The sequence below is a fragment of the Trichechus manatus genome, unplaced genomic scaffold, assembly GCF_000243295.1.
Source record: "Trichechus manatus latirostris isolate Lorelei unplaced genomic scaffold, TriManLat1.0 scaffold00021, whole genome shotgun sequence".
Classification (NCBI taxonomy): Eukaryota; Metazoa; Chordata; class Mammalia; order Sirenia; family Trichechidae; genus Trichechus; species Trichechus manatus.
This window is the reverse complement of record NW_004443957.1, coordinates 2,013,604-2,037,370: the sequence shown is the minus strand read 5'-3', so window position 1 is coordinate 2,037,370 and position 23,767 is coordinate 2,013,604. Positions and strand designations below refer to the sequence as shown.

The 23,767-nt window shown below is 41.7% G+C and overlaps 1 protein-coding gene across 1 annotated transcript in view; it reads left to right on the top strand.

Annotated features, from left to right (window-relative positions):
* The window catches only part of ACTN2 (actinin alpha 2), a 79,554-nt gene that overhangs the window by 34,932 nt on the left and 20,855 nt on the right, over window positions 1-23,767 (top strand). The window contains exons 2-11 of the mRNA XM_004372792.2: window positions 2,920-3,034; window positions 3,960-4,079; window positions 4,806-4,892; window positions 6,697-6,784; window positions 8,775-8,853; window positions 11,906-11,987; window positions 16,357-16,442; window positions 18,050-18,142; window positions 19,926-20,156; window positions 22,278-22,425. Coding sequence (XP_004372849.1) covers window positions 2,920-3,034; window positions 3,960-4,079; window positions 4,806-4,892; window positions 6,697-6,784; window positions 8,775-8,853; window positions 11,906-11,987; window positions 16,357-16,442; window positions 18,050-18,142; window positions 19,926-20,156; window positions 22,278-22,425 — 1,129 coding nt within the window. The remainder of the gene's footprint in view (window positions 1-2,919; window positions 3,035-3,959; window positions 4,080-4,805; window positions 4,893-6,696; window positions 6,785-8,774; window positions 8,854-11,905; window positions 11,988-16,356; window positions 16,443-18,049; window positions 18,143-19,925; window positions 20,157-22,277; window positions 22,426-23,767) is intronic.

Genomic DNA, 23,767 nt, shown 5'->3' with positions numbered 1-23,767 from the left:
GGATGTGACTTGGGTAAGGGTGGTGTTACAATCCCACCCTAATCCTCTTTAACATAAAATTACAATCACAAAATGGAGGCCAACCACACAATTCTGGGAATCATGGCCCAGCCAAACTGATACACACATTTTTTGGGGGACATAGTTCAAACCATGACAAAGGTTTAAAGATGATCTCAGGATAATAGTTTTAAGGGGTTCATCCAGCCTCCATGGCTCTAGAAAGTCTGGATTCCATGAAAATTTTACATTTTGTTCTGCATTTTCCCCCTTTTGATCAGCATTCTTCTATAGCATCTTTGATCAAAATGTTCAGTAGTGGTAGCTGGGCACCATCTAAGTCTTCTGGTCTCATGGCAAAGGAAGCAGTGGTTCATGTAGACAGTCCTGTAGTCCATTTCCTTCTCTGATTCTTGGGTTTCCTCCTTTCTCAGTAATTTGCCTTTTTGAAGTAGAATCTAAATAAAAACAACTCTATAAATATTTTATATCATTATATTTTCTCTCTGTCAATTGCAGTTTTTTATCACAACCTTTCCATTCTCTTGCTTTTTTCCCCAAAAATCAGGTATATGATTGGTCTCAATATTGTCAGATAAAACAAAACTAAACCCTTTAAAATACTCTTGCTTCCTGAAAAAGGGCCTTTGATGATTTTTACTGTAAGAATTTAATTATTTAAAACAACCTAAATGTCCCTTGATAGGGAGCTAATTACATAAACTCTGGTATACACAATACAGTAGAATACTGGGCAGCCATAAAAAGAATGGTCTATACGGATATGGAATGATCTGTAGATTATTATTATTATTTTACCTTTTTTTATTATTGTACTTTAAGTGAAAGTTTACAATTCAAGTTAGTCTCTCATACAAAGATTTATGCATACATTGTTATGTGACCCTAATTGCTCCCCTATACTGTGACAACACACTCCTCCTTTCTACCCTGATATTCCGTGTCCATTCAACCAGCTCCTGACCCTCTCTGCCTTCTCATCTCACCTCCGGACAGGAGCTGTCCATTTAGTCTCATGTATCTACAAGCACACTCTTCACGAGTATTATTTTATGTCCCATAGTCCAGTCTGATCTTTGTCTGAAGAGTTGGCCTCAGGAATGGTTTTAGTGCTGGACTGACAGAGAGGCTGAGGGCCATGCTTTCTGGGGTTCTTCCAGTCTCAGTCAGACTGTTATATCTGGTCTTTTTACTAGAATTTGAGTTCTGCATGCCACTTTTCTCCTGCGTAGATTATATATTTTTTTAAATGGGTAAAAAAAAACAAGGTGCGGAACAATGTATATACTATGACTTGTGTTAAGCAGACAAAACAACATACGTCTGTCTGTATTTACATACGCATAGGGTATCTTTGAAGGTACGTAGGAAACATACCATTTGTTGCCTCTAGGTAGGTAGGAACGAGGGTGAGAGGGCAGATCTTCACTTTATATCCCCTTTTGTATCACTTGATTTTTGAACCAAGAAAATGTATTATTACCGGTTCAAAAAGTAAATAAATAAAATTAGTGTTTCAGTAAGTAAATAATAGACTCTTAGCATCAAAAAACAAAGCTTAATTATCTAGAGTAGTGCTGTCTAGTAGAACTTTCTGTGATGATGGAAATGTTCTATATCTGCATTAATACAGTAGGTAACCACGTGTAGTGAGTGGGCACTTGCTGTGTGGCTGAGAAATGGAATTTTTAATTTTATGTCATCTTAATTAATGTAAATTTAAAGAGCCCCCACTTGTGGCTAGTGGCTACCATATTGATCGGACAGCACAGACTTAGAGTAAATGGCTTAGAGTCTCTCTTCTATTTAGGTGTGTTTTAGAAGCAATAATTATTAGTTTAGGCTTTCAGGGTAAAATTCATTACCCAAAAATCCAAGAAAATGTCTACATTTTCTTTTCACCTTAGAAATGAATGCCACCACAAAGTTCCTGAGATAAGGGGCTGTTAGTCAGGCTTGAAAATCCTCTTATTGCATGGGAAAATAATTTTTATGGGAACTATATCTTTTTGTAGTCTTACTTGGAAGCAGCCTGTTTTTGAGAGGTTGACTTTCTAATCTTTAACACGGCCCCTGTTTGTGTGTCTCCCCACCAAGTTTAAAGTGCCAGGCAGACACTTTGTTCTTGAGCCCAGCAGCTGTTGTAAGACTGGGGGACAGTTTGCATTCCTAGCCAGCAGCTGCCTGCTGCATTTCTAATCTGGTTTTGGCAGGAAATAGTGCCTAAGTGGAAGCCAAGTTAAAAGAAGAAGCTTGAAAAATAAACAGAATGACTTTGTATGCCATTTAATATATAGTCCGTCTTTCTGCTGAAGACTGCCCTAGAAATCTGTTAACATGGCTGGACCATGAGCCCTTCCAGGGCTGGGTATATCTGTCCTTTTGTGAAAGTTCAGGTCTAGTCCAGGGCCTGGAATATGCCAGAAGGAGGTCATTATTAGTATTATTAAGTGAATGACTGCACTGCAAATTTGTTTAATTGATTTAGTTACTAGTTTAAAACTGTTGTCCATCCAGGAGAAACTAGTAGATAATTAGTGGTGATGGGTTCCTGCTATCTTTTGTTTTATACTTAGTACACGTTATCACCCGCCCGCTGCACTAGAGTAAGACTATCTTTCCTACAGAGTAAGAGGTTTTCAAAAGGTGAAGGTATAGGTGTAAACATGGTACCTTTTTAAACTAAAGGCAAAAATTCTTCAAGTTGGTATGTCAAATAAATGAGTTTCGGTCTCTAAAGAGGGTATTTACTAAAATCTCACCTTTCAGTCTTTCTCTGGAAGGCCCGAGGAGCCCCTGCCACGTGGGCTCCCCAGCATGCATATGGTGTTGGGTGTTTCCCGCAGGGAATCTGGCTGCTGGTGGTCCTGTGCTCAGCAGTGTTTGGTTTCCTTGCAGACCTTCACTGCCTGGTGTAACTCCCACCTGCGAAAGGCTGGCACCCAGATCGAGAACATCGAGGAAGACTTCAGGAATGGCCTTAAGCTCATGCTGCTTTTGGAAGTCATCTCAGGTTGGTGGTAAAACATTTTTTAGAGGTCTTGGTTCTATACTATACTTCTCTGTGTAAGCAGTAGACAAGCATCCATTTAAAGATGATTGCCCCAAAAGTTCCCTTTTAACCTGGCCGGGCAAGGACATGGCATTATTGGCAAAGAAACTCTTTCTAAAGAGCAGTCTGCCTGGAATTATTTTTCTCTTCTAAAAGAGAAGTGAATTCTGTTTCAAATTGACTTATTAAAATAATATTTACACCACCCACCTTGAAACAAAATAAGAGAAGAAAACATGACACATATATGACTGTCTGCTGTTGTTGCCGTCTGCGCTCTTAGTCCAGCTGTTTATGTGCATCCCAGAAATCGTCTCACATCCAAAAAGCCAGTGGACATTTTAGCATAACTCTGAAAACATGAGTTAAAACTCCAGTGGGTTTATGTTGTGTCCTGAATTTTCCTTGGCTGGATTGGACCTTAGACTAGAGAATGGATCACACTCGAAGAAGTGTGCCTGGAAAGGCTGCTGGCCAGTCTTCCTGATGCATGTGTCTTCATAACCAGGCTCAGATAAGCCCTGGCAGCGGCTGTGACTTGAACTAGGTTCTCCCAGCTTCCTCTAGCAGTTAGCCAACAGTGCCAGATACTCCAGGGACAGTAAGCAGCTTCTCCCTTTACTCCGTTGGAAGTTGCCTCCTGGTCCCAAGTAGCCTCTCCCAGCACACCTGAAAAGCACACGGATTTAACAGTGTGGTTTCCCCCGGTCCGTTGGTCATGAAAGGTTTTTGATTACATTTCCCTCTGGGTTTTCATGTAAAGAAACCAGGGACATAGTGACATATTTACTGTTTCAGGAAAGCACAGACTCTGAATTTTGGTGTTTTGATCCTACATCAAGGTTCATTTTCTCTGTGTCTACACTATTCTTTTTTCATCTGACAGGGGAAAGGCTGCCCAAACCTGACCGAGGGAAAATGCGATTCCACAAAATTGCTAATGTCAACAAGGCCTTGGATTACATAGCCAGCAAAGGCGTGAAACTGGTGTCAATCGGGGCGGAAGGTAAACGAGGGATTGATGGGCATAGCCCAGCTGGCATACTGACCTCAGAGTGATGTGCGGTTTCCGACCCAATTCGTCCTTCCCTCCCTTCTTCCCAGGAACATTTACTGTGCCTGCTTCCGGTCGAGTTCTCTGCTAGGTACTGGGCATATGGAGATGAGAACAAATGGTACCATGAATGGGAGACTAGGCTCTAGGCTTATTTATATATGTCTTGTTCACACTGAGTACAGGAACCAGAAAGAACTAATTAGCAGGAAGGAAGTGGCCTCCTGATTTTCTGTGGGAGATTAGGAAGCACGGCCATGTTGGTAGGAGCTGGGACTGCCCTGAATCTATCTCATTGTACATAACTGACTCCTGCATAACTACCACTTGGGGGCGCTGTCCGAGGACCAAAGCAAAGAAGAGACTGTTCTCTGTCTTGGATTATTTAAAACCTTCGCTTACAGTTGCAGAGCTTTGGAAACTCCTTGGTTATTTTCAGTGATAATGCATATGCAAGGTTTGTGCTTATCACTAGCTTGGAATTCATTTAAACTTGAGACATTTGGTTATGAATACCATATTTATAACTAGACCCACTGCGATGCTTATAACAGCATACACTGGTCTTTCCATATGTATGTTTCCAATAGCTCTGAAGCCAAACTTACAGATAGGAAAAACTGATGTACTGCTAATGGTGTCTTTACATTAATTTCTTGTTGTTTCTCTTACCTAAAGAAATTGTTGATGGCAATGTGAAAATGACCCTGGGTATGATCTGGACCATCATCCTTCGCTTTGCTATTCAGGATATTTCAGTTGAAGGTAAATGAAATGGTTAAAAAGCTGATTCAGATAGAGCAATTTTTAAATTGAGTTATGAATTAAATATTTAAATAGGGTATCATAAAATTGAACAGTCGCTTACATGGTTGAATGAAAGATACGTGATTTAGGTTTTTGTAAGTTTTATATTTGTGTGGGGAAGACCCTGGCAATGCTGTTTCATTCATGGGGGTGGAATCATTTTTGGGGAAAAAAAAATGAGCACATGTTCAGAACAGAAGTAGCTTTTAAAAATTAGCATTTATTGAGCTTCTTTATTACTGATTTTACTAATAAGTTCACAACTATGACAGAATTCTTCAGGCTTACAGCTAAACTGTCCCACCCCCCTCGTCCTGGTGCAAAAAAATAACCTATTAAAATCCAAATTCTTTTTTTGTAAACAAAAGTCTCTATTGTCAGTACGTCTTTCTGCCTAATAACCGTTTCCTCATTGTAACAGAATCTTAATCTGTGGCACTGCCACTAAAGACAGAAATCTTGAGTCTTTTACTCCCCCTGCACTCCGAGATATTTTGATGAATGCAGCAGAGTTGAAAAGTGTCAAGTTGACATTCTTAAAATTAGAACTTTGCCTGTTTAGCCCCCAAATCACAAAATGTAAACCTGCAGAAGATGTTCAAGGGCAGCCTGAATTGTTGAACTAGCCAGCCTTCCCTAACTCTGTGACCATGTGCCAGAGCTGGTGAGGGATGAGGCATTGTTCGTAGCACTGCCCAGGCCAGAGTACCCTCTGACTGTGGCTTTTTAAGCGATTTTAGTTGCTAATCCGTCAGCACACATGAGGAACCTACAATTTGCCTAACATTGCACCAGGTAACCTGAAACCTGCAGACTTGCACTTCAGGAGTGTATAATGTAGTTAGATCATTCCCTTCTAGCACTGGAGATCCATTTCTGTCATCTAAAATCAAGCTAAAATATAATGATGTTAAAGCCTCAGTCATCCGGCTCAAGAATGACAGCCAGCTTGGATTAGTAAACAGACTGAATTCCAAACTTTTAAAAATACAGCTTTATTAAAACACCTTCCCTTCATGCTAATGAAAATAAGACAGTTCATGAAAGTTCCTCCTGCTTATTAAGAAAGACTAATTTGTAATAATTTTGTCAATTTTTATTTACCTCTAAATTTAAACCTTTTAACAGTTGAACTCTCTTTAAAGAAGAAATGCTATTTTTAAAAATCTTGTTCACACCATTGCATCAGCTGGACTAGCAAATCTCTTCTCCACGGCTATTGCAGAGGTAGACCTGACTTCAAAAGCAGCACCTTGTCACGGTCACCACCGGGTGGTGGTGTTTTTCAATTTTCAAGTCACAGCTGGCCACACTTGAAATTTACCAGTCAAGTCGTTTTAAGTATTGTGAAATCACTGGATAAGGGGATAAGTTTGAGGACGTAGTAGCCTCTGTGAATTTCCATTTATCAAAGAATATAAATTATTAGTGAGATGAATCATAGGTTAGTTAAGTCATAAACCACACACCTTTTTTATTTCCGTAAAAAGGGGTAAATTGCCAATAGCCCTGCAGTCTGGTTTCAGCAGTTTCTATGTCGTAATTAGTGGTTGCTCCTGCATTGTCCCTTTGAAGTCCCTGAAATGTCATCAGAAGTCAGTCCCTGGAGTCCAACGCCAGTGCTTCACTGGGGCTGTGACAAGAGGTGATGGATGTGGGCATAGCCACCACTGGTGATGTCTGCCCAGAAGGGGGCAGGGCAGTGTGTGAACTCGGTGGTCAGTGTTTTCCTCTGGACACTTTTTCTTGGCTTTCCTTCTAGAAACCTCTGCCAAAGAAGGTCTGCTGCTTTGGTGTCAGCGGAAAACGGCTCCTTATAGAAATGTGAACATACAGAACTTCCACACTAGGTAAGCAGCCAGGGTCCTTAGGGTCCACAGGGTCTTGCTGGAACCCACAGGTGCTGGGGAGAACAATGTTTATTTACATACTTTTTTCTTCTTCTGTATGTGGGAGACGCAAGGCTATAGCATTTTTGATGCTTAAGGTCTTTCACAGGGAAGAGTTAGATGAAGGTTTAGGATTCTAGAAAAACAGCACTGTATTTATACCTCAGTATTATGCAGTGCCAGAATGGTTCCTCAGAATTTTGAGGTGTAAGAATGCACCTTACTTTGGCCTTCCACTGGTGTTAGCAGAAAAACCAGTTGCCCTTGAGTCGACTCTGATTCCCGGCGACCCCATGTGTGACACAGTAGAACCGTGCTCCACAGGATTTTCAATGGCTGATTTTCCGGAAGTAGATTGCCAGGACTTTCTTCCGAGGGCCTCTTGGTGGACTGGGAACCTCCAACCTTTCAGTTAGCAGCTGAGCATGTTAACCGTTTGCATCAACCAGGCACTCCATGTTAGAAGGCAGGAATGGCCATTGCTCCTCAGCGACAAGGCGAGCAGAGTCTATGTGTGGCTGTGCATTCACTGCACCCTGGTCCTCTGCCTCTTCAGCAGCTCAAGACATGAAAGATGCTTAATCGTTCAGCTTTGCTATGCTGGAACTCAAGAGAAGTAGGAAAATCATGTTTGAAAAATTACAGGAAACTGGATGAATGAAATCCAAATGTAATACGAAACCAAAAAAACCCATTGCCATCAAGTCGATTCCTACTCATAGTGACCCTATAGGACAGAGTAGAACTGACAGTATGACAGCATGATTTTTTATTTGCTTCAGTCTTTTTTTCTCATGCAGATATTTTGTTGTTATTATGTGTAAGTAGAAGAGTTGATTATATTTTCACCTTCTAGATGGTGGGCTGCCCATGAATATAAACAGGCCCTTGGGCTGCCTAGGATAATCAGAGGAATGAAGAGTAACGATGAGCCACGGGAAAAATCAGGGAGACTTTTCTATTAGACAAATTATGAGAGTGTTTACCAAGTGTCAGACATTGCGCCTGGCAGTGAAAGTACACAGGAGACAAGGGAGCCTTCCCTGTCCCCATGGCACTGTCTGGTGGATGGCAGGAGCTGTGAAGGGCTGGGATCTTCTGCCAGTGTAAGCATGGAGGTCTCAGACTTGCTTCCTGTGCACCTTCTTGCTTTTCTTCCTCCGGCCCAAGATTGGGCCTGATTGTAGCCTTTGACGGTATTGCCCTGATGTCCCCACCAGGGTTTCTTTTGAGGAACAGGATTCTCGCTTCCTGATTTCCCTGAACCTGCTGGTCCTCACCAGCAAGCTGACAGCCTGTTGTTGTCTAAAGAGTGTTTAGTGCCGGCATCTGTAGGGAAACAGACTGGAAATCGAAATCCCCCTGCTGATTATGTTTCCTTCCCTCCAATCCTTCAGGTACCTATGTACCTTTGCCTTTGTTTTGTGTTTTTTAAAATAAACAACCTTCTGAAGAAAGACAGAGGAGTACCTGGGAGCTAGTGGTAGCTTTTTAAGTATACTGAGAACTCTTGGGAGAAAGTCTGTCCTGGACGTTTTGGGGCAGAAGTCCTTGTGTATGTTTATTGGGTAGACCCTGGGGTAAGGAGTAGAATGGAGACTTGCAGAAGGGTTGGGGGGACATCTGCACCTGGAAGGGCAGTGACGGAAGAGAGGAGAAGTAATGGTCAAGTAGTGCCTTCCCGCCTGTGGCCGCCAGTTCTCCCCACACAGAACAGACTTGGGCAGGACATGGGGATGGGCCCCAGCAGGGTGGAAAGAAAGGAACAAGGGAAGAAGAGGGCTGCTCACAGGGCCACAAGGCGCTGGCTGGGTACATTAAGTCAGACAGACAGAAGTAAGGTAGAGACTACTTGTCCCAAATTTCAGGCCAACATCTGACCAAGAGCAGAACCTTGCCACTGCTTTACTTTGATTAACGTGTGTTCCTGTTCTTTTCAACGGCTGTGAAGCTGGAAAGACGGCCTTGGACTCTGTGCACTTATCCACAGACACCGACCTGACCTCATTGACTACTCAAAGCTTAATAAGGTCATTCTGGGTGGCCAGCATGCTGGGTCTTGGCTCAGGCGCCTCCGCATGTCTTCTCGGGATGAGCGCATCAGCACTCCACTAACACCAAAAACTCCAGAAAAAGTCACTGGGAAGAGGTGTCTTCTCTCCGCTAGCTTTTCACAGAATGAAAAGGACGAATGGGTAGCCAGGAAAACGTTTCTCTCTTGTAATTAGGGCAAGGACAAGACCTAAAAACACATCACCTCCTTTGCGCAAATTAAAACATTTGTTGATTTGGCTTCATTTAATGTGAAGGCTTTTATGTAGTGTTTCTTAAGAGATTTTCCATTCCTGGACTGTAGATATAAAAAGAAAAGTGTATATTTTTTGGGGGAAAGAAAGGTTCAAATACTCCAAAACTACTACTACTACTTTTTTTTTTTTTTTTAATTTTCCTTTATCTTTTCTGGAGTATTTAGTTGCAGACCTATTTACTCAGAATTGATTAACTTGTTTCTGGCAGAAGGGACACTTATAAGTATCTCACTATTGATTTAAGACATTAGTTGAAGCCTTAGAAAAGTTCTCTTTTTTCAGAAAATTCAACTTAGAATGCTTTAGTTCTCCTTTAAGCTTAAGCCTTAGTATACTTAAGTCTCAAATACATGTTTGAATTCTCTCTTTAAAAGTAGTTTAAAAATGTCATCTGTGATGGAAAAAGAACTAAGTGCCCCTTCTGAATCTTGTAGTGGGTGTCTTACGCTGCCCTAGACATAAGGACACTTAAAGATTTAAAGCTGATGCATTGCTTGTCCAGATAAACGTTCCTACAAGTGGTCATTACATCACACTTCTCCTGGTTGCTGGTGTGTTTAACTGGCTGTTCACATTGTGTCTCTGTGTCTGGTGTGGCATCCGCTCCTGCTGCATGCTGGCCCTCACCTGTGTCTTGGGTGGTTGCTGGAAGAGTTTCCTGACTTTCACCACCTTTTAAATGATCACTTGCCCACCGCCTCTCTCCTGGCCTGAATCCATGACCACAGAGTACCACACGAAGAATTTACCCTTGTATTCCAAAGATGAATATTGCAGTGCTCTAATACGGTATGAGACATTTGAGCAGCCAGAGTTTATTAGCTTTTCAACACCTGCGTTGTCTTATGCACTGAGTTATTTTGAAATGTCTTAATGTACAGACAGTGTACTTTTTTCCCCCCCAATTACTGTGAGCTTTATCTCATTTGCAGAATGAAGGGGATTGTACTGGATAGATCCAGTTTCATTAGCAGTTTATAGTGGTCAGTTTTTTTTAGGTCAGTAGGCCTATGGTGATTGGCCATCTAAGATGGGTGGGAAAATGATCATAACAATAGCAGCTAACACTTATATAGTGCTGTATCTATCAGGCACTGTTCTAAATATATATATAAATACAGATATGTATATGTGTGTATGTGTATATAAAATCACACACATACTTGCATATGCATCCAATCTTCACAATACACCAAAAACCCACTGCTGTTTAGTCGATTCCAACTCACAGCAGCCCCATAGGGTTCCAAGGCTGTAAATCTCTACGGAAGCAGACTGCCACATCCTTCTCTTGCGGAGCTGCTGGTGGTTCTGAACCGCTGACCTTTTGGTTGGCAGTTGATCACTTTAACCACACACCACCAGGGCTCGTTCACGATACATAGTAACCCCAGAAAGTAGATACTGTTATTATCCCAACTTTACAGATGAAGAAATTGAGACACAGGGAAGTTCACTAATCTGCTCAAGGCCACACAGCCAGTCCCTGAGACAGGAAGTGCTTAATTGCTACATTTTATCTCTTTAAGTTTACAGTCTAAATGAGCTAGCTTTCATAAAGTCTCATAATCATTACTCCGTTTTTAATACCAAACTCTTAAAATCACAAGAGAGAGAGAACCTTGTACTCAACTATTTGTGTTTACAGACATTCCATAAAATATTCAGGTAAGATTTGCTTGATGATATGGATGCTTTCAGTCAAATGATTATATGCTTTGTTGAAACAACATTTAGTTGAAATATTTTATGCCAGGGATAACTGTATATTCTGAGAGGCCAGGACGCTTGATGCGGTGTCTTCACTTAGCACTCTGTGTTCTTGAAGCCTGCGCTTTTCAGGTTTCTCAGTATTAAAATGACTGTGCTCATTGCATAGCATTGCAGAGTTTCTAAAATATTTAAATGGTTTTGATGTTAAAATTCATTACATTCATCCTGGGAATAATGCTGCTTTTCACTTTGATTTTTCTGTCTCACATATACCCTCATCCTATTTTAGACTCACAAGAGTTCATTTTCATTAGACGTTGAATCTAATATTAAATGTTAAAAATATCAAGTCCTTTAGTTTTTCAGTATTTCAGTTGTACACCTCAGATTAAATTTATCTTGTTATGTATATAAACCAGTTTAATGGTGGAAGATGAACATAATGTACAAAAATTCTTCACCATGTTCACTTACACTTTTAAGATTTTAGAATCTCTTCTAATCTTTAACGTAGAAACATCTTTTTTGCTTTTTGTAGTCACCTTGTAGCAAACATTGTTTTGTGATCCAAAAGTTTCACTTAGCATATTTCCTTCACTTCTCTATGTCTCAGGTTCCTTCCATTTAATATAAGGGTATTGGAGTAAACGATCTCCACAATGCACCTCTAGATCTGGGAAATTTATGTTTCATGATTTCTTTTAGAATAGTTTCAATTTCATTGCTAACAGGGTTGAAGGAGTTTTCTGGGTGTTCTTTCTTGTCAATGAGACAATGTTTGACAAACCTGCCTCCTGTCCTCAACGCGTTTGTGCTTGTAAACCCCTTGCTCACATTTATGGATTGCAGTGTGCATGGATTGAGTGGTCTTTAACATAGTTTTTGATGTTTTCTCCAAACATTCAAAGTGAGTGGGAAAAAACAAGAAGTTACTTGGACTGTAATGGTTGGGTGGGGGGGTAGATAGGTCTCTTCCAAGTGAGACATATAAAAAACATTATTCGTAAGTTCCATTTAGTATGTTTATTTTTTAAAACTGGTTATATTGTTTTTTATGCAGGATGACCCAATAGGAAATATTAACTTGGCCATGGAAATTGCAGAGAAGCACTTGGATATTCCTAAAATGTTAGATGCTGAAGGTGAGATAAAAACGGTGTTTACTGACTTACGTACAAATTTGTGGGCTGCATGTGTTATGGCTGCACATGGGGATTTTGTAAAACTTTACAGCCAAGTTGCATTGGAAGTACTTGTGAGTCCTAACAAGTTTCTGTCATTGGCCACGTGACTAGTAGAGAATTTCATGTGTAGCTTGCTCATAAATTAGTTTTTAAAATCCTGCTTAAAAACAAGGCAGCAAAACTATTGTGAGAGGGTTTGATAAAAGTACAGCTTTGGCTAAGAAACAGAATGCTTTGGTTAATGATTTTCAGAGAAAGACTTCTTGTCTTCTGTGTTTTCAACAACATAATGTACTTTCCTTACCACATAGACACAAACACAGCAGATAAACCTCTTTGTGGAGTACTTAAGACTACACAAGGAAAAAAAGCCTTCCAAGTAGAAGTTATAGAATTGAAATATAATGTAGAACATTTTAGGCATCAGTGTACCATCCAGACTTCCACACTGCATTTTTAAATAGTCTAAATGTAATTTCATTAGATCTGAAGGAGCTTTTGTATTTTTTGCAGTTTAGCATCACTCGTCCTGGTGACGAGGATGCCCTTTATTATGCGAAGGACAGGTGTGAGTTGTGCCTATAGCGCACCGTTTAAAGCACAGAGTTGTTGAGACCATTTATTCATTTCATTTATTCATGGCTCATTTGTCACTCAGCACACATTTATTGAGCATCTACTCTGATGAAGCCCCTCAGCCAGGTACTGGAGGAGATAGATGTATGGGATAAGGGTCCTGACCTCAAGGAACCTGATATTCTTATATCAGTGTTTGTTGTTACTATTATTATTCCCTAAAGGCCCACTGCTTCCACTAATTATCATTATTAGGGAAAAGCACAGAACTTGATTATAGTCAATTAGTCAGTCTTCGTTCCTCTTTATTTTTTGTGATCTTTCAATGTGGACTCAAATTTTTTCTATTTATTAATTTAATCATTTTATCAAATCCCTGTATTATTGGTGTTAACACTTAAACACACTGTTCAGAATTCTGCTTATGGTTTCTCCAAAATTCTTTAGGAGAAAGTAAAAAAACAATGAAGAAGCAGCATAGAAAATATCCTTTTCCTCTTTGTCCATCCCTCCTCTCTAAACTAAGTTTACATTTGTGTAGTCTTCCCTTGGACTTACCCATATGGTAGATAACCACTCAGAGGTTACCCGCTTGAATTAATAGCCAGGTTACTAGAGAAAGGAGTAAATAGGAGACATTTAGTAAATTCATTTCTCAGTTCATTAATGCCTCCCTAATATCCTAAGATTGAGGGTGTTTCATATTCAAAAACTCATTTATGATTATTATCAGGATCATCATCATCATTTTTTGCTGGCATTGCTAACATTCTTCTCAGCTCTTGGATTTTTACTTCATCTCTGAGTCCATTATCTGGGCATACATCTATCCTGTTTATCTTTTCCAAGTGATGAGATGGGTTAACATCATGCTAATTTCTTCTGCTGTGACACATTCTAATCTTCTGTTTCTTTTCTTCTTCTTCCCTTTTGAATCATTCAGAAAAAATGTTCATGCTATGTTATCATCTTTGTACAGTAATTTCTTGTAAGAATCAGCTGGCAAAGGGTTGTGAACTTCGCTGACTGGAGTGTGGAGCATGTTACGTTATGATATAACTGCCCAGCAGATTTCCCCCATGTGTTGCCCTTTGTATTTTGCTAGATACATTCAGACTTACAATCACCATAGCATTATATTAAAAATGGCTTATTTCTGCCATTCTTTTATTGTAATGTCTTGTCCAGGTGTCCTCCTCTCAGATCGCTAATCCCTTTTGGGGAATCCTGGCCTTCCTGTCTGCTGCCGTTGACCTTACTTTCTCTATTTGTGTTGATCTCTGAAATCTAAATGGAGATTTTCCAGTGGCTCATTGACCTCATCTATAAACTGTCATCTGTGGTGAAAACTGGTGAAAGTCTTCCTCATCTTTACTCTTTACCATATTTTTAAAATGTTATGAATATTGTTTCCCTACTTGCCTTCACAAACTTTTTTTGCGGTGAGTGTTAGGTTTAGATTTGTGGCTGCTGTGTTCTATGTGGACTTGAAACAGGAATCTGTGTGACCTTGGGCATTTGGTGTGTATAATGATAGAAAGTTCCTGGGGATATGCAGTTGTGTATTCCCAGATGCTAGCATTCCGTTGAATTCTAGAGGTTCAATGGTAGAATTCCTGCTTCCCATGCTGGAGACCAGGTTGGATTCCTGGCCAGTGCTCCTCATGCACAGCCACAATCCATCTGTCTGTGGAGGCTTACATGTGGCTATGATGCTGACAGGTTTCAGCGGAGCTTCCAGACTGAGATGGACTAGGAAGAAAGGCCCAACAATCTACTTCCTAAAATCAGCTGATGTAAACCCTATAGATCACAATGGAACATTGTTCAATTCACAGCCAATTGTTTCATTGTACATGGGGTTGCCATGAATCATGGGCTGACTCAGCAGCAGCTAGCAACAACAATTCTCACCATAGGTGACTCTCTTCCTAGTTCAGGGCTCTTCTGAGCTAGTCTTGCCCTTCTCTTTGGCAGTTCCTTGATTTCCCTTGGCAGTTCTAAAAAGCACACAGGCAGTAATGACTTTGCAGGTTTGACTTCTTTGATTTCAGCAAAATTTTAACAACATAGGTGTGTGTGTGGATGGGAGGGGGAGATTCATTACTTTGACTTCTCTGCCCCTACCCTTGAGGCAGTCCTTAGCAGAAACCTGATGTTACCAAAACATCCAAGCAGTTAACCTTCTTTTCTCCACACAGATTTAGTATACACTGCCAGACCTGACGAAAGAGCCATAATGACTTATGTTTCCTGTTACTATCATGCTTTTGCTGGTGCACAGAAGGTGAGGCTGTAAAAGATGAGTCACCTCTCACCCTTCACCTTCTGTGTCTTAATTTTTTTTCAATTGTTTTCTTTTTTTTCTCTCCTAAGAGTAAGGAAACCTGTCTAGTTCTGAGGAGACAATTGTTTGTCTTTTTTAGTCTAGTTTTCTTTGAAACTTACCTTTTCTCCATGAAGAGTAAGCTGTTCATGTTTGTTTCCAGAAGCTTCCATACTGTTACACAACCCCACATCCTTTCTAATAATATCCTCTGTAAACCCAATGACTAGGTTTCACCTTAGGGAGTTATAAAGTATTTAACTTCATCCTGTCCTTTGACTGAACCAAGTTTAAGAACAAGATTGAGAAGCAGTGCACCAAATTATGATGTTGGTAAGGCAGAGGAGGAAAGGATGTGTGTTCACATGGTTCTGTTTTCGCTGTACCTGTTGATTAGTTCAACAGCTAATAAAAATGGTAGCAAAAGTCATAATAAATACAAACACGAATATAGAGATGACAAATACCCTTCTCTTTAGATGTTTGGTTACAGTTTACGATGACTGTAAATGGCATGGTAAGTGTGTGTGGAGTTCCCTGGGTGGTGCAAATGGTTATCACTCTCAGCTGCTAACCAAAAGGGTGGCAGTTTGAGGCCACCCAGAGGCACCTTAGAAGAAAGGCTTGTGATCTGCTTCTGAAAAATCAGCCATTTAAAACCCTGTGAAGCACAGTTGTACTGTGTGTGCATGAAAACCAAAAACTATTACCGTTGAGTCGATTCTGACTCATTGTGACCCTATAGGACAGAGTAGAACTGCCCCATAGGGTTTTCAGGGAGCGGCTGGTGGATTCAAACTGCCAACCTTTTGGTTAGCAGCCGAGCTCTTAACCATTGCGCCACCAGGGCTCATGCGTATGCATAGAAGGTATTACAAGACACACCGTCTCCGGTGAATTTCATCCTCACACAAGCCAGTGCAGTCTGCAGACAGAAGCTAACAAATTACAAGGGTAGGAGCAGGGAAGTGGCAAGAGAGATGGGGCAGGAGAGCTCTGCTGGTATTTCCAGCATTTTTGCAAAGTGACATCCATTCATCAGAGCAAAAGTGGCAGATGGCCTGATAGGGTCAAAAGACAAGCGGATGCAGGCCTTCTGAGTGACTAGGAGGCAATAACAAGCTCTGATATGCAGCAGATGGGTCCACATGTTAATGCGATGAACGTGCTTTTGAAAACCCATCAAGGGGTAGCGGAGAAAGCAAACCCTCAATTTGATCATTAAAAAAAGATGCTGGCTCAATTGTCCTGCTCACAGATCGTTTTAGTACCATACAGTCTTCCTGAGACTCGGATTCTGGGCCCAGGAAACACACAGGAAATTGATACGTACAAACCAATTTGTTCTTCCCCTTGTTCACCCTAGTTTCTACTCTTCATCCATGTGTGTGTTTGTTTTCTGTGTTACTTTTTCCCTCCCTTCAGACATTGTGAACACTCCCAAACCCGATGAAAGAGCTATCATGACATACGTCTCCTGCTTCTACCATGCTTTTGCGGGAGCAGAGCAGGTATTTGACACTCGTCCGTCTGGGTTGCTGTGCCGCTCTTCTGCATCGGTTTTCATTGTGTGTGTACCTGGGTGTGTGTTTGTGCGCTTCACATCTTACCTTGGACTCTTTCTAAGTGTGTTATAACTATCTAACATGGCAAGTTCCAAACTGTGAATACTTTCTTAACAGCTTTAACTTTAGATATAGTTCCTGAAGTGTTTTTATCTCTTTCCTTCTAGTATACTTTTTTTATTTCATTGTTAAATTGTGAAAACATTGTGTTATAGGAAAAAGAAAACAAGTACCCCTGAAATGGAGCCATATTCATTGGGCAGTGAAGAGAGAACTTGACAAGGAGAAATGAATGCCTTTCCAATGGCCCTCATTCTCCTTTGCCTAGAAATTGCCTTCACTGTTCAGTGATTTGTTCTAACTTCTTTAAAGACTAATCTTATTTGAACTGAATGAATGAAAGGGTTATCAGTGTTAGAACCTCCAGAAAGTACACATTCCTCGAGACAAATAGCCTGAGGGACGTTGTGGGGGGAATGTCTTTCAGAGTTCTGTATACTCACCTGTTACTGTTTTTTTGCCCCTGCAAGTATCTCTACTTGGAGAGTGCCGATAGACTGGGGCGGACAAAGTATGTACTATTTCTGTGATCTCCTTGAGACCATCACCAGGAAATGATAATACCTGGAAACTGGCCCATTTTAGGGCTTTAGAGCCAAGGGTGTGGCACAGGCTGTGGCTGGAAGCTGGGGCAGGCAAGTTCCTCTTCTGGATTCATTACATAATCGTGGCCCAAGTTCCACTCCTGACCCAAGTCCCCTTTCCACAAAACAAGGGCAGAGAAGTACTTATTACCTCCGTGACTCCTTATGTAGATTAAACAAAGCCTTGAAGCAGACTTAGCTTTGTAGAATGATAAAACCAAAAAAAAAAATTGCCATCGATTCCAGCTCACAGTGACCCGATGTAGCACTCAACTACTAGCCAAAAGGTTGGTGGCTCAAACTCACCCAGAAATACCTTGGAAGAAAGGCCTGGCAATCTACTTCTGAAAGATCACAGCCATGAAAACCCTATGGAGCAGTTCTACTCTGCACACGTGGGGTCGCCATGAGTGGAAGGATACCATCTAGTGCGTGCTAAGTAGTCTTTTGAGGAGAAGAGGTGATCTCAAGTGCAATTATATATATATTTAGGGCCCAATAATTTTTGCTTTGATTTCAGCATGCTAATGGCATTCAGAGACTTTCCACCTCATGATCACGAGATCAGCAGAGTGGTTAGGGAGTCATGCAGGGACCAAAGAGCTTGGTTTCCTTGACCCATGTATCTCTGTTACTAACTTGCTCTATGTTTTATAAAGCCTGTGCTTTAGACTAATGGTATCTCCCCATTATTCCCCTGCAGTATATTCAGCCTGCCGTGTAAGTCTGTGTGAAAACTGTAAAAAAAGGTGTGAAATTATTCATAGTATTAAACAGCCATCCCCTCAGTCTGATGACACCCTAACCCAGAATCTGCACCATTCTCGCTTCCCCTTCCCCGCCACACCCGGTTTTGCGTCTGCATGTCCTGTCGACAGAGCTGTTCTGCTTATTTATTGTGTTTTACAGGCCGAGACAGCAGCTAACAGAATATGTAAGGTTCTTGCTGTGAATCAAGAGAATGAGAGGCTGATGGAAGAATATGAGAGGCTAGCAAGTGAGGTAAAGGAAACTGGGGACCTCAGCCCTGTCCACACTCACTCAGAGGGTGAGGCACGGATGGTGAACACAGTTTCAGTGTTTTTTTTCTTTTTCTTTTTGCATTTTTCATCTCAGGAAAAGGAAAATACACTTGACCTCAGAAGCAGTTCCTCTTGTAGCAACATAATTACTGGCACAGATGTCATCCTGACGGTCTTTCCAAGAAGTCCAAAGAGTAGAGAGGGTTTGCATGGTTTCAAATAGTAGAGTGTGATTCCATTCTCAGTGTGCACCTCCAGGGCTGGACCTCCCTTGAGGATATTGCATTCCTTGTTTTATTTTTTCCTGCTTCCTTGGCTTCTGGCATCATGTAGGGTGCTCTCCATATCCGGAAGCTTTTTCCACACGGGGACCCAAGGCAAAGGAGCTTGCCCAGCCTGTGTGAGGACGTGGATCAGCCACATGTGTATCTAAATATCCAGAGGAAGATTTGGCAAAAACAGAGCCCTCTGTCCAAGATATTTGAGCATGTTTGTGTGGTGCCTTCCACGCCTCTTCAGCCAGGTTCTCGGTTAGAGCGGCACTTTTCATGTAGCCCCTCTATGTCCTTTAGAGAGCATAAATAGCACCTCCGCGGTCTTGTCACTACTGCTCCATGTTTTCCCTGATACAGGTTAGGGCCGAGTGAGGTACACAGCCACATCCTTTCTAAATTGAACTTGAGCACAGTGACACATATTCGAGACCAAACGATTTCTGACTTAATTTGGCTCCTGTTTGGTCTGCACTGGGAAAAGTTTCAGGACACTTGGAATCAGTCTTCCGAAAGAGTAATTTGTAGTAATCCAATCTAATGAGATTGACTTTATATGTTCATACTACTGCTGTGGAAAAATTCAATTTGGCTGCATTGTTTTAATACCAATGATAAACTTAGGGGCTGAAGCATGACAAGGACCAAAGGGCAGACAACCCTCAATAATTATATCTATCCTTCCTTGTCTTCTTTGGCCTTTTAGTGATTCTCCGTAAACCCTTAGACTATGGGCGTACTACTGTTTTATTTATTTTTTATTCTATTTCTTATTTTAATCTGCTGTCATCTTCCAAGTGGTCAGTAGGCAAAAGTGCAGATGCTAAGTGCATTATCAGCAGGTGGTCTCTAAGGCAAAGGTGGTAATTGCAGAGATGAGCTGGGTGCTTTATCCTTAGAAATTGACTGCCATGTTCACTTAATCATGTGGCTTTTCATAGATGCTAAAATCTACCTTGACATTGAATCAATCCCAGGTTTACAATACATTTATGTAGTAAAGAGATTAATTAGATTTGACCTTATTTAAAGTACAAATACATTTTAAGGTAAACCCAGTCATTTGCCTATTTTATGACACCACATTTCCACCACGTTAGGTTTTTTGCTTGTTTTTAATTTGAAAGCTTCATCCAGCATTTTGTCTGCTAATGTCTGGTCCCTGAGTTTTCTGTGAACGTCCCATTTTTGTACACCACAACTCGTGCTGTGTTTCAGTTTTCTGCCTGTGTATGGTTTCATGGGGGTGATTACTAGTGGCCGTGGGTGGGGGCAGGATGGGAATGGCGATGTGAATGCTGTGTCCAAAGACACTGAGGATCCCATCCGAGCCACAGCGCCCCCTTTTTCAGTCAGGGGTCTTGTAATCACACCTTTGTACGTTTAGGACTCTTAGGGTACTCCATCCCAAATCATTAGGTGCTTCTATTTTTGAATTGGGGCAGTTTGCTGGGGGTGGTTTCAGCAGTCTTTTTTGTGTTTTGGGGACAGCTTTTGGAATGGATTCGTCGCACGATCCCCTGGCTAGAGAACCGGACCCCTGAGAAGACTATGCAAGCCATGCAGAAGAAGCTGGAGGACTTCCGGGACTACCGTCGGAAGCACAAGCCTCCCAAGGTGCAGGAGAAGTGCCAGCTGGAGATCAACTTCAACACTCTACAGACCAAGCTGAGGATCAGTAACCGGCCTGCCTTCATGCCGTCTGAGGGCAAGATGGTGTCGGTGAGTGCGAGATAAAGAGGCCTCCTGGCCCCCCAGAAGCCCACCTCTTTCCATAAAGGCTTTTGGTGGGCAGTGATGGAAGTGTTGATTTCTAGAATCTTTGCAGTTAAATGAATATAATTTTGGACCAGTAACCACTTCATTCTGGAGTTTTTTCCTCCCTAAACCAGTTTAAAAAAAAAAAAAGTTGCTGTTGAATCAGCTTTGACTCATGTGTATCAGAGTAGAACTGTGCTCCATAAGATTTTCAATGGCTGATTTTTCAGAAGTAGATCGCCGGGCCTTTCTTTCAAGATGCCTCTGGGTAGACTCAAACCTTCAGCCTTTTGGTTAGCAGCCGAGTGCTTAACCATTTGCTCCAGGCAGGAATTCCTTTTTCTCTCTACTATCACGCAGTTCTTGACTCCCACCTGCTGCTGGTATAAAACGAAAACCAAACCCATTGCTGTCAAGTCTATTCCGACTCATAGCAACCCTATAGGACACAGTAGAACTGCCCCATAGGGTTTCTAAGGAGTGCCTGGTGGATTCGAACTGCTGACCTTTTGGTTAGCAGTGGTAGCTCTTAACCACTACGCCACCAGGGTTTCCAGCTGGTGGTATAGTACCTCTCAAAGAGCAGGCCTTTAATAAATGTTTTTGCTCTCCTCCGCTTCCTCGTGACCCTGCCTCATCTTCCCCCATTAGATCTGCCGGCATTAGATCACGTACTCTGTCTTCCCTGCTGCTATGACCTACCCTGTTCACCTTCTCAAGGTCTTGTTAGCATCAACAGTTTCTTCTTCTCAACTGAATCATACTCCTTAAAATTCATTCTCCACACAGTACCCATAGTGATCTTTTAAAATGAAAATAGATATTTCTTCTTTTATTTTAGAACCTCCATTGAGGTCCCAAAATATTGATAACAAAATCCAAATTCATTATTATTTACTATTTGTTATCACTTCAGATCATCCCTACCTCTTCTGACCTTCCGCATCTCACTGGCCTCAGCTCCTGCCCCTCCCTCCCTGCACCACAGCCTCGCGGGCCTTCTTTCCTTCTCCCAACACACCACGCTCGTCCCCTCCTCAGGCTTCCAGCTTGCCCCCTCGGTTCCCTCGGCCTGAGCTCCCGTGCCCTGTTCCTCACGTGGCTTGCCTTTTCTGCGGTGAGGTCTCAGCTCAAATGCACCTCTCTGCAGGGGTCTTCTGTGTAACCTGCCCAAGGGAACCATCCCTCCCGGCGGTATCACTTGACCCTGCTTTGTTTTCCTTCATAGCTAAAGTTAACTTGTTTGGTTAATTACTTGTGTGTTATCTCCCCACAGTCATGAAAGCAAGGGACGGGGGCTTTATGTTGTTGTTCCCTGCTGTTAGTCGGCCCCCAACTCACGGTGGCCCCATTCACAACAGAACAAAATGCTGCCAGGTCCTGCGCCATCCCCGTAATCAGTTGAGAATCAGACCTTTGTGATCCATAGCATTTTCAATGACTGATTTTCAGAAGATTGCCAGGCCTTTCTTCCTAGTCTGTCTTAGCCTAGAAGCTTTGGTGAAACCTGTTCAGCGTCACAGCAACACGTAAGCCTCCACTGACAGATGGGGTGGTGGCTGTGCATGAGGTGCGTTGGCCATGAGTTGGACCCAGATCTCCTGCATGGAAGGCAAGAATTCTACCACCGAACCACCGCAGCCCCGTAGGGGACTTTATAGGTGCTGTTTACTCTTACAAAGTTTCTTTTGCGTGCCCGGCACATGCTAGATGCCCTGTAAACAGTTGTTGACAGCTGAATAGATGGGTAGGTAATTGACCGCCATCACCGAGTAAGAGTTGTTTTGAACTGATTCACTTTGAAACTTCATCTTTTCTAGCTGGAAAATTAAAATCCTGTAAGTCTTTGTTAAATCTGGAGAAGCATCAGGTATTTATTAGCTGACAGTACAACTAAAATCCCCCAGTGATAAAACATTTGGAAACCAAAGTACTGTAATGGTTATTTGTAGAGGGGAAGGGAAGGAAAAGAAAAAGAAAACATCCAGGAAGGCACTGTCAAACACGCGATGTTGGGTATTAGTAAAAGAAGCTGGGTGCTGAAATGTAATGAATGTGCCTTCACTCCGCCCTCATGCTCTCCAGGACATTGCCGGGGCTTGGCAGAGGCTGGAGCAGGCCGAGAAGGGCTACGAGGAATGGCTGCTCAACGAGATACGGAGGCTGGAGCGCGTGGAGCATCTGGCTGAGAAGTTTAGGCAGAAGGCTTCAACGCATGAGACTTGGGCATATGGTAGGTAGACTCGACTCAGATTTGGATTTTGAAAACTCAGTTGAGCTGTGGACAGAAGGCCCAAGGCCAGTTACTAACTCTATCCCTAACTTCTGTGACCCCGCAGGCAGGTGTCCTCACTTCTTCCTGCTTTGCTATCTCATTACTAAATTTCTGTAAGAGACGTAGGCAGGACAGTTTATTTCTAGTTGAGTAGATAATAGATTTCTTCACAAAATGGCACCCAAAATGTGTTCTTCCCACACTTACCTGTATAAAGTCTGGCCTCCTTCCGTCTTTCCCTACTTCTTTCTATTTGATGTAACAAGTATCTGCCTAGTCCCTAAATGTGGGTCCCACAGCCCTGGCCCAGATACAAACTTCTGCCAGTAGAATGTTTATCACATTCCACAAAGCAACATAATCTCTCACTTAGAAAATCTACCTGGAAAGGAAGACTGCAAGGTGTCATTGTCTATAGTCCAGCTTCCCTTTTTTATTTAGATTCCCCTGTTTCTTTCAGGTCATGTTTTCATAGCCATGCTAATATGTTCATAATATTCTTTGCCTGCCTGCTGGACTAAAGAGTGGCATTCTTCTTGCTGAAGTGGAAGAATAAAACATTCTCCCCATCACATAATAATTTGTTGTGAGGAAAGGTCAGGGAGGTTTCCTCTCGTCCTTTGGTTCCCTTTTGCCTTATTGTTGTTTGACTGTTTATACTGCATAGCAAGGTAGTCACAGGTGTGGACCCTGGAGCCAGTCATGGTTGGAGTCCCAGCTCTGATGCTTAACTGTGTGCTTTGGACAAGTCCCTCATCTCTCTATGCCTCACTGGCCTCTTCACAATGGGAATAAAAGTAATACCTACCTCACTGGGTTTTTATGAAGATTTAATGAGTTTATATTTATAAAGTATTTAAATCAGTAATTGGCACGTACTCAGTGCTATGTTGTGATCATTAAATATATGAGGATTTACTTTTGTTTCCTAGCTTTGTAGAATTAAATCTTTTTTTTTAAATTTTTTTTATTGTACTTTAGATGAAGGTTTACAGATAATAGTTTCTCATTAAACAGTCGGTACACATATTGTTTTATGACATTGGTTAACAGCCCCACGACATGTCAACACTCTCTCTTCTCGACCTTGAGGACCATTTTTTTGGTGAAAATATACATAGCCAAAGTTACACCATTTTGAAAGTTTCTACATGTTATGATTCAGTGACGTCAGTTATATGCTTCCAGTTGTGCTGCTATTCTCACTATCGTTTTCCAAATTATTGTCCCCTAGGCTTCCCTTCAAACCTTTTGAGTTGCTATTGTCAATTTGATCTCACATAGATAATTCTTTTTTTTT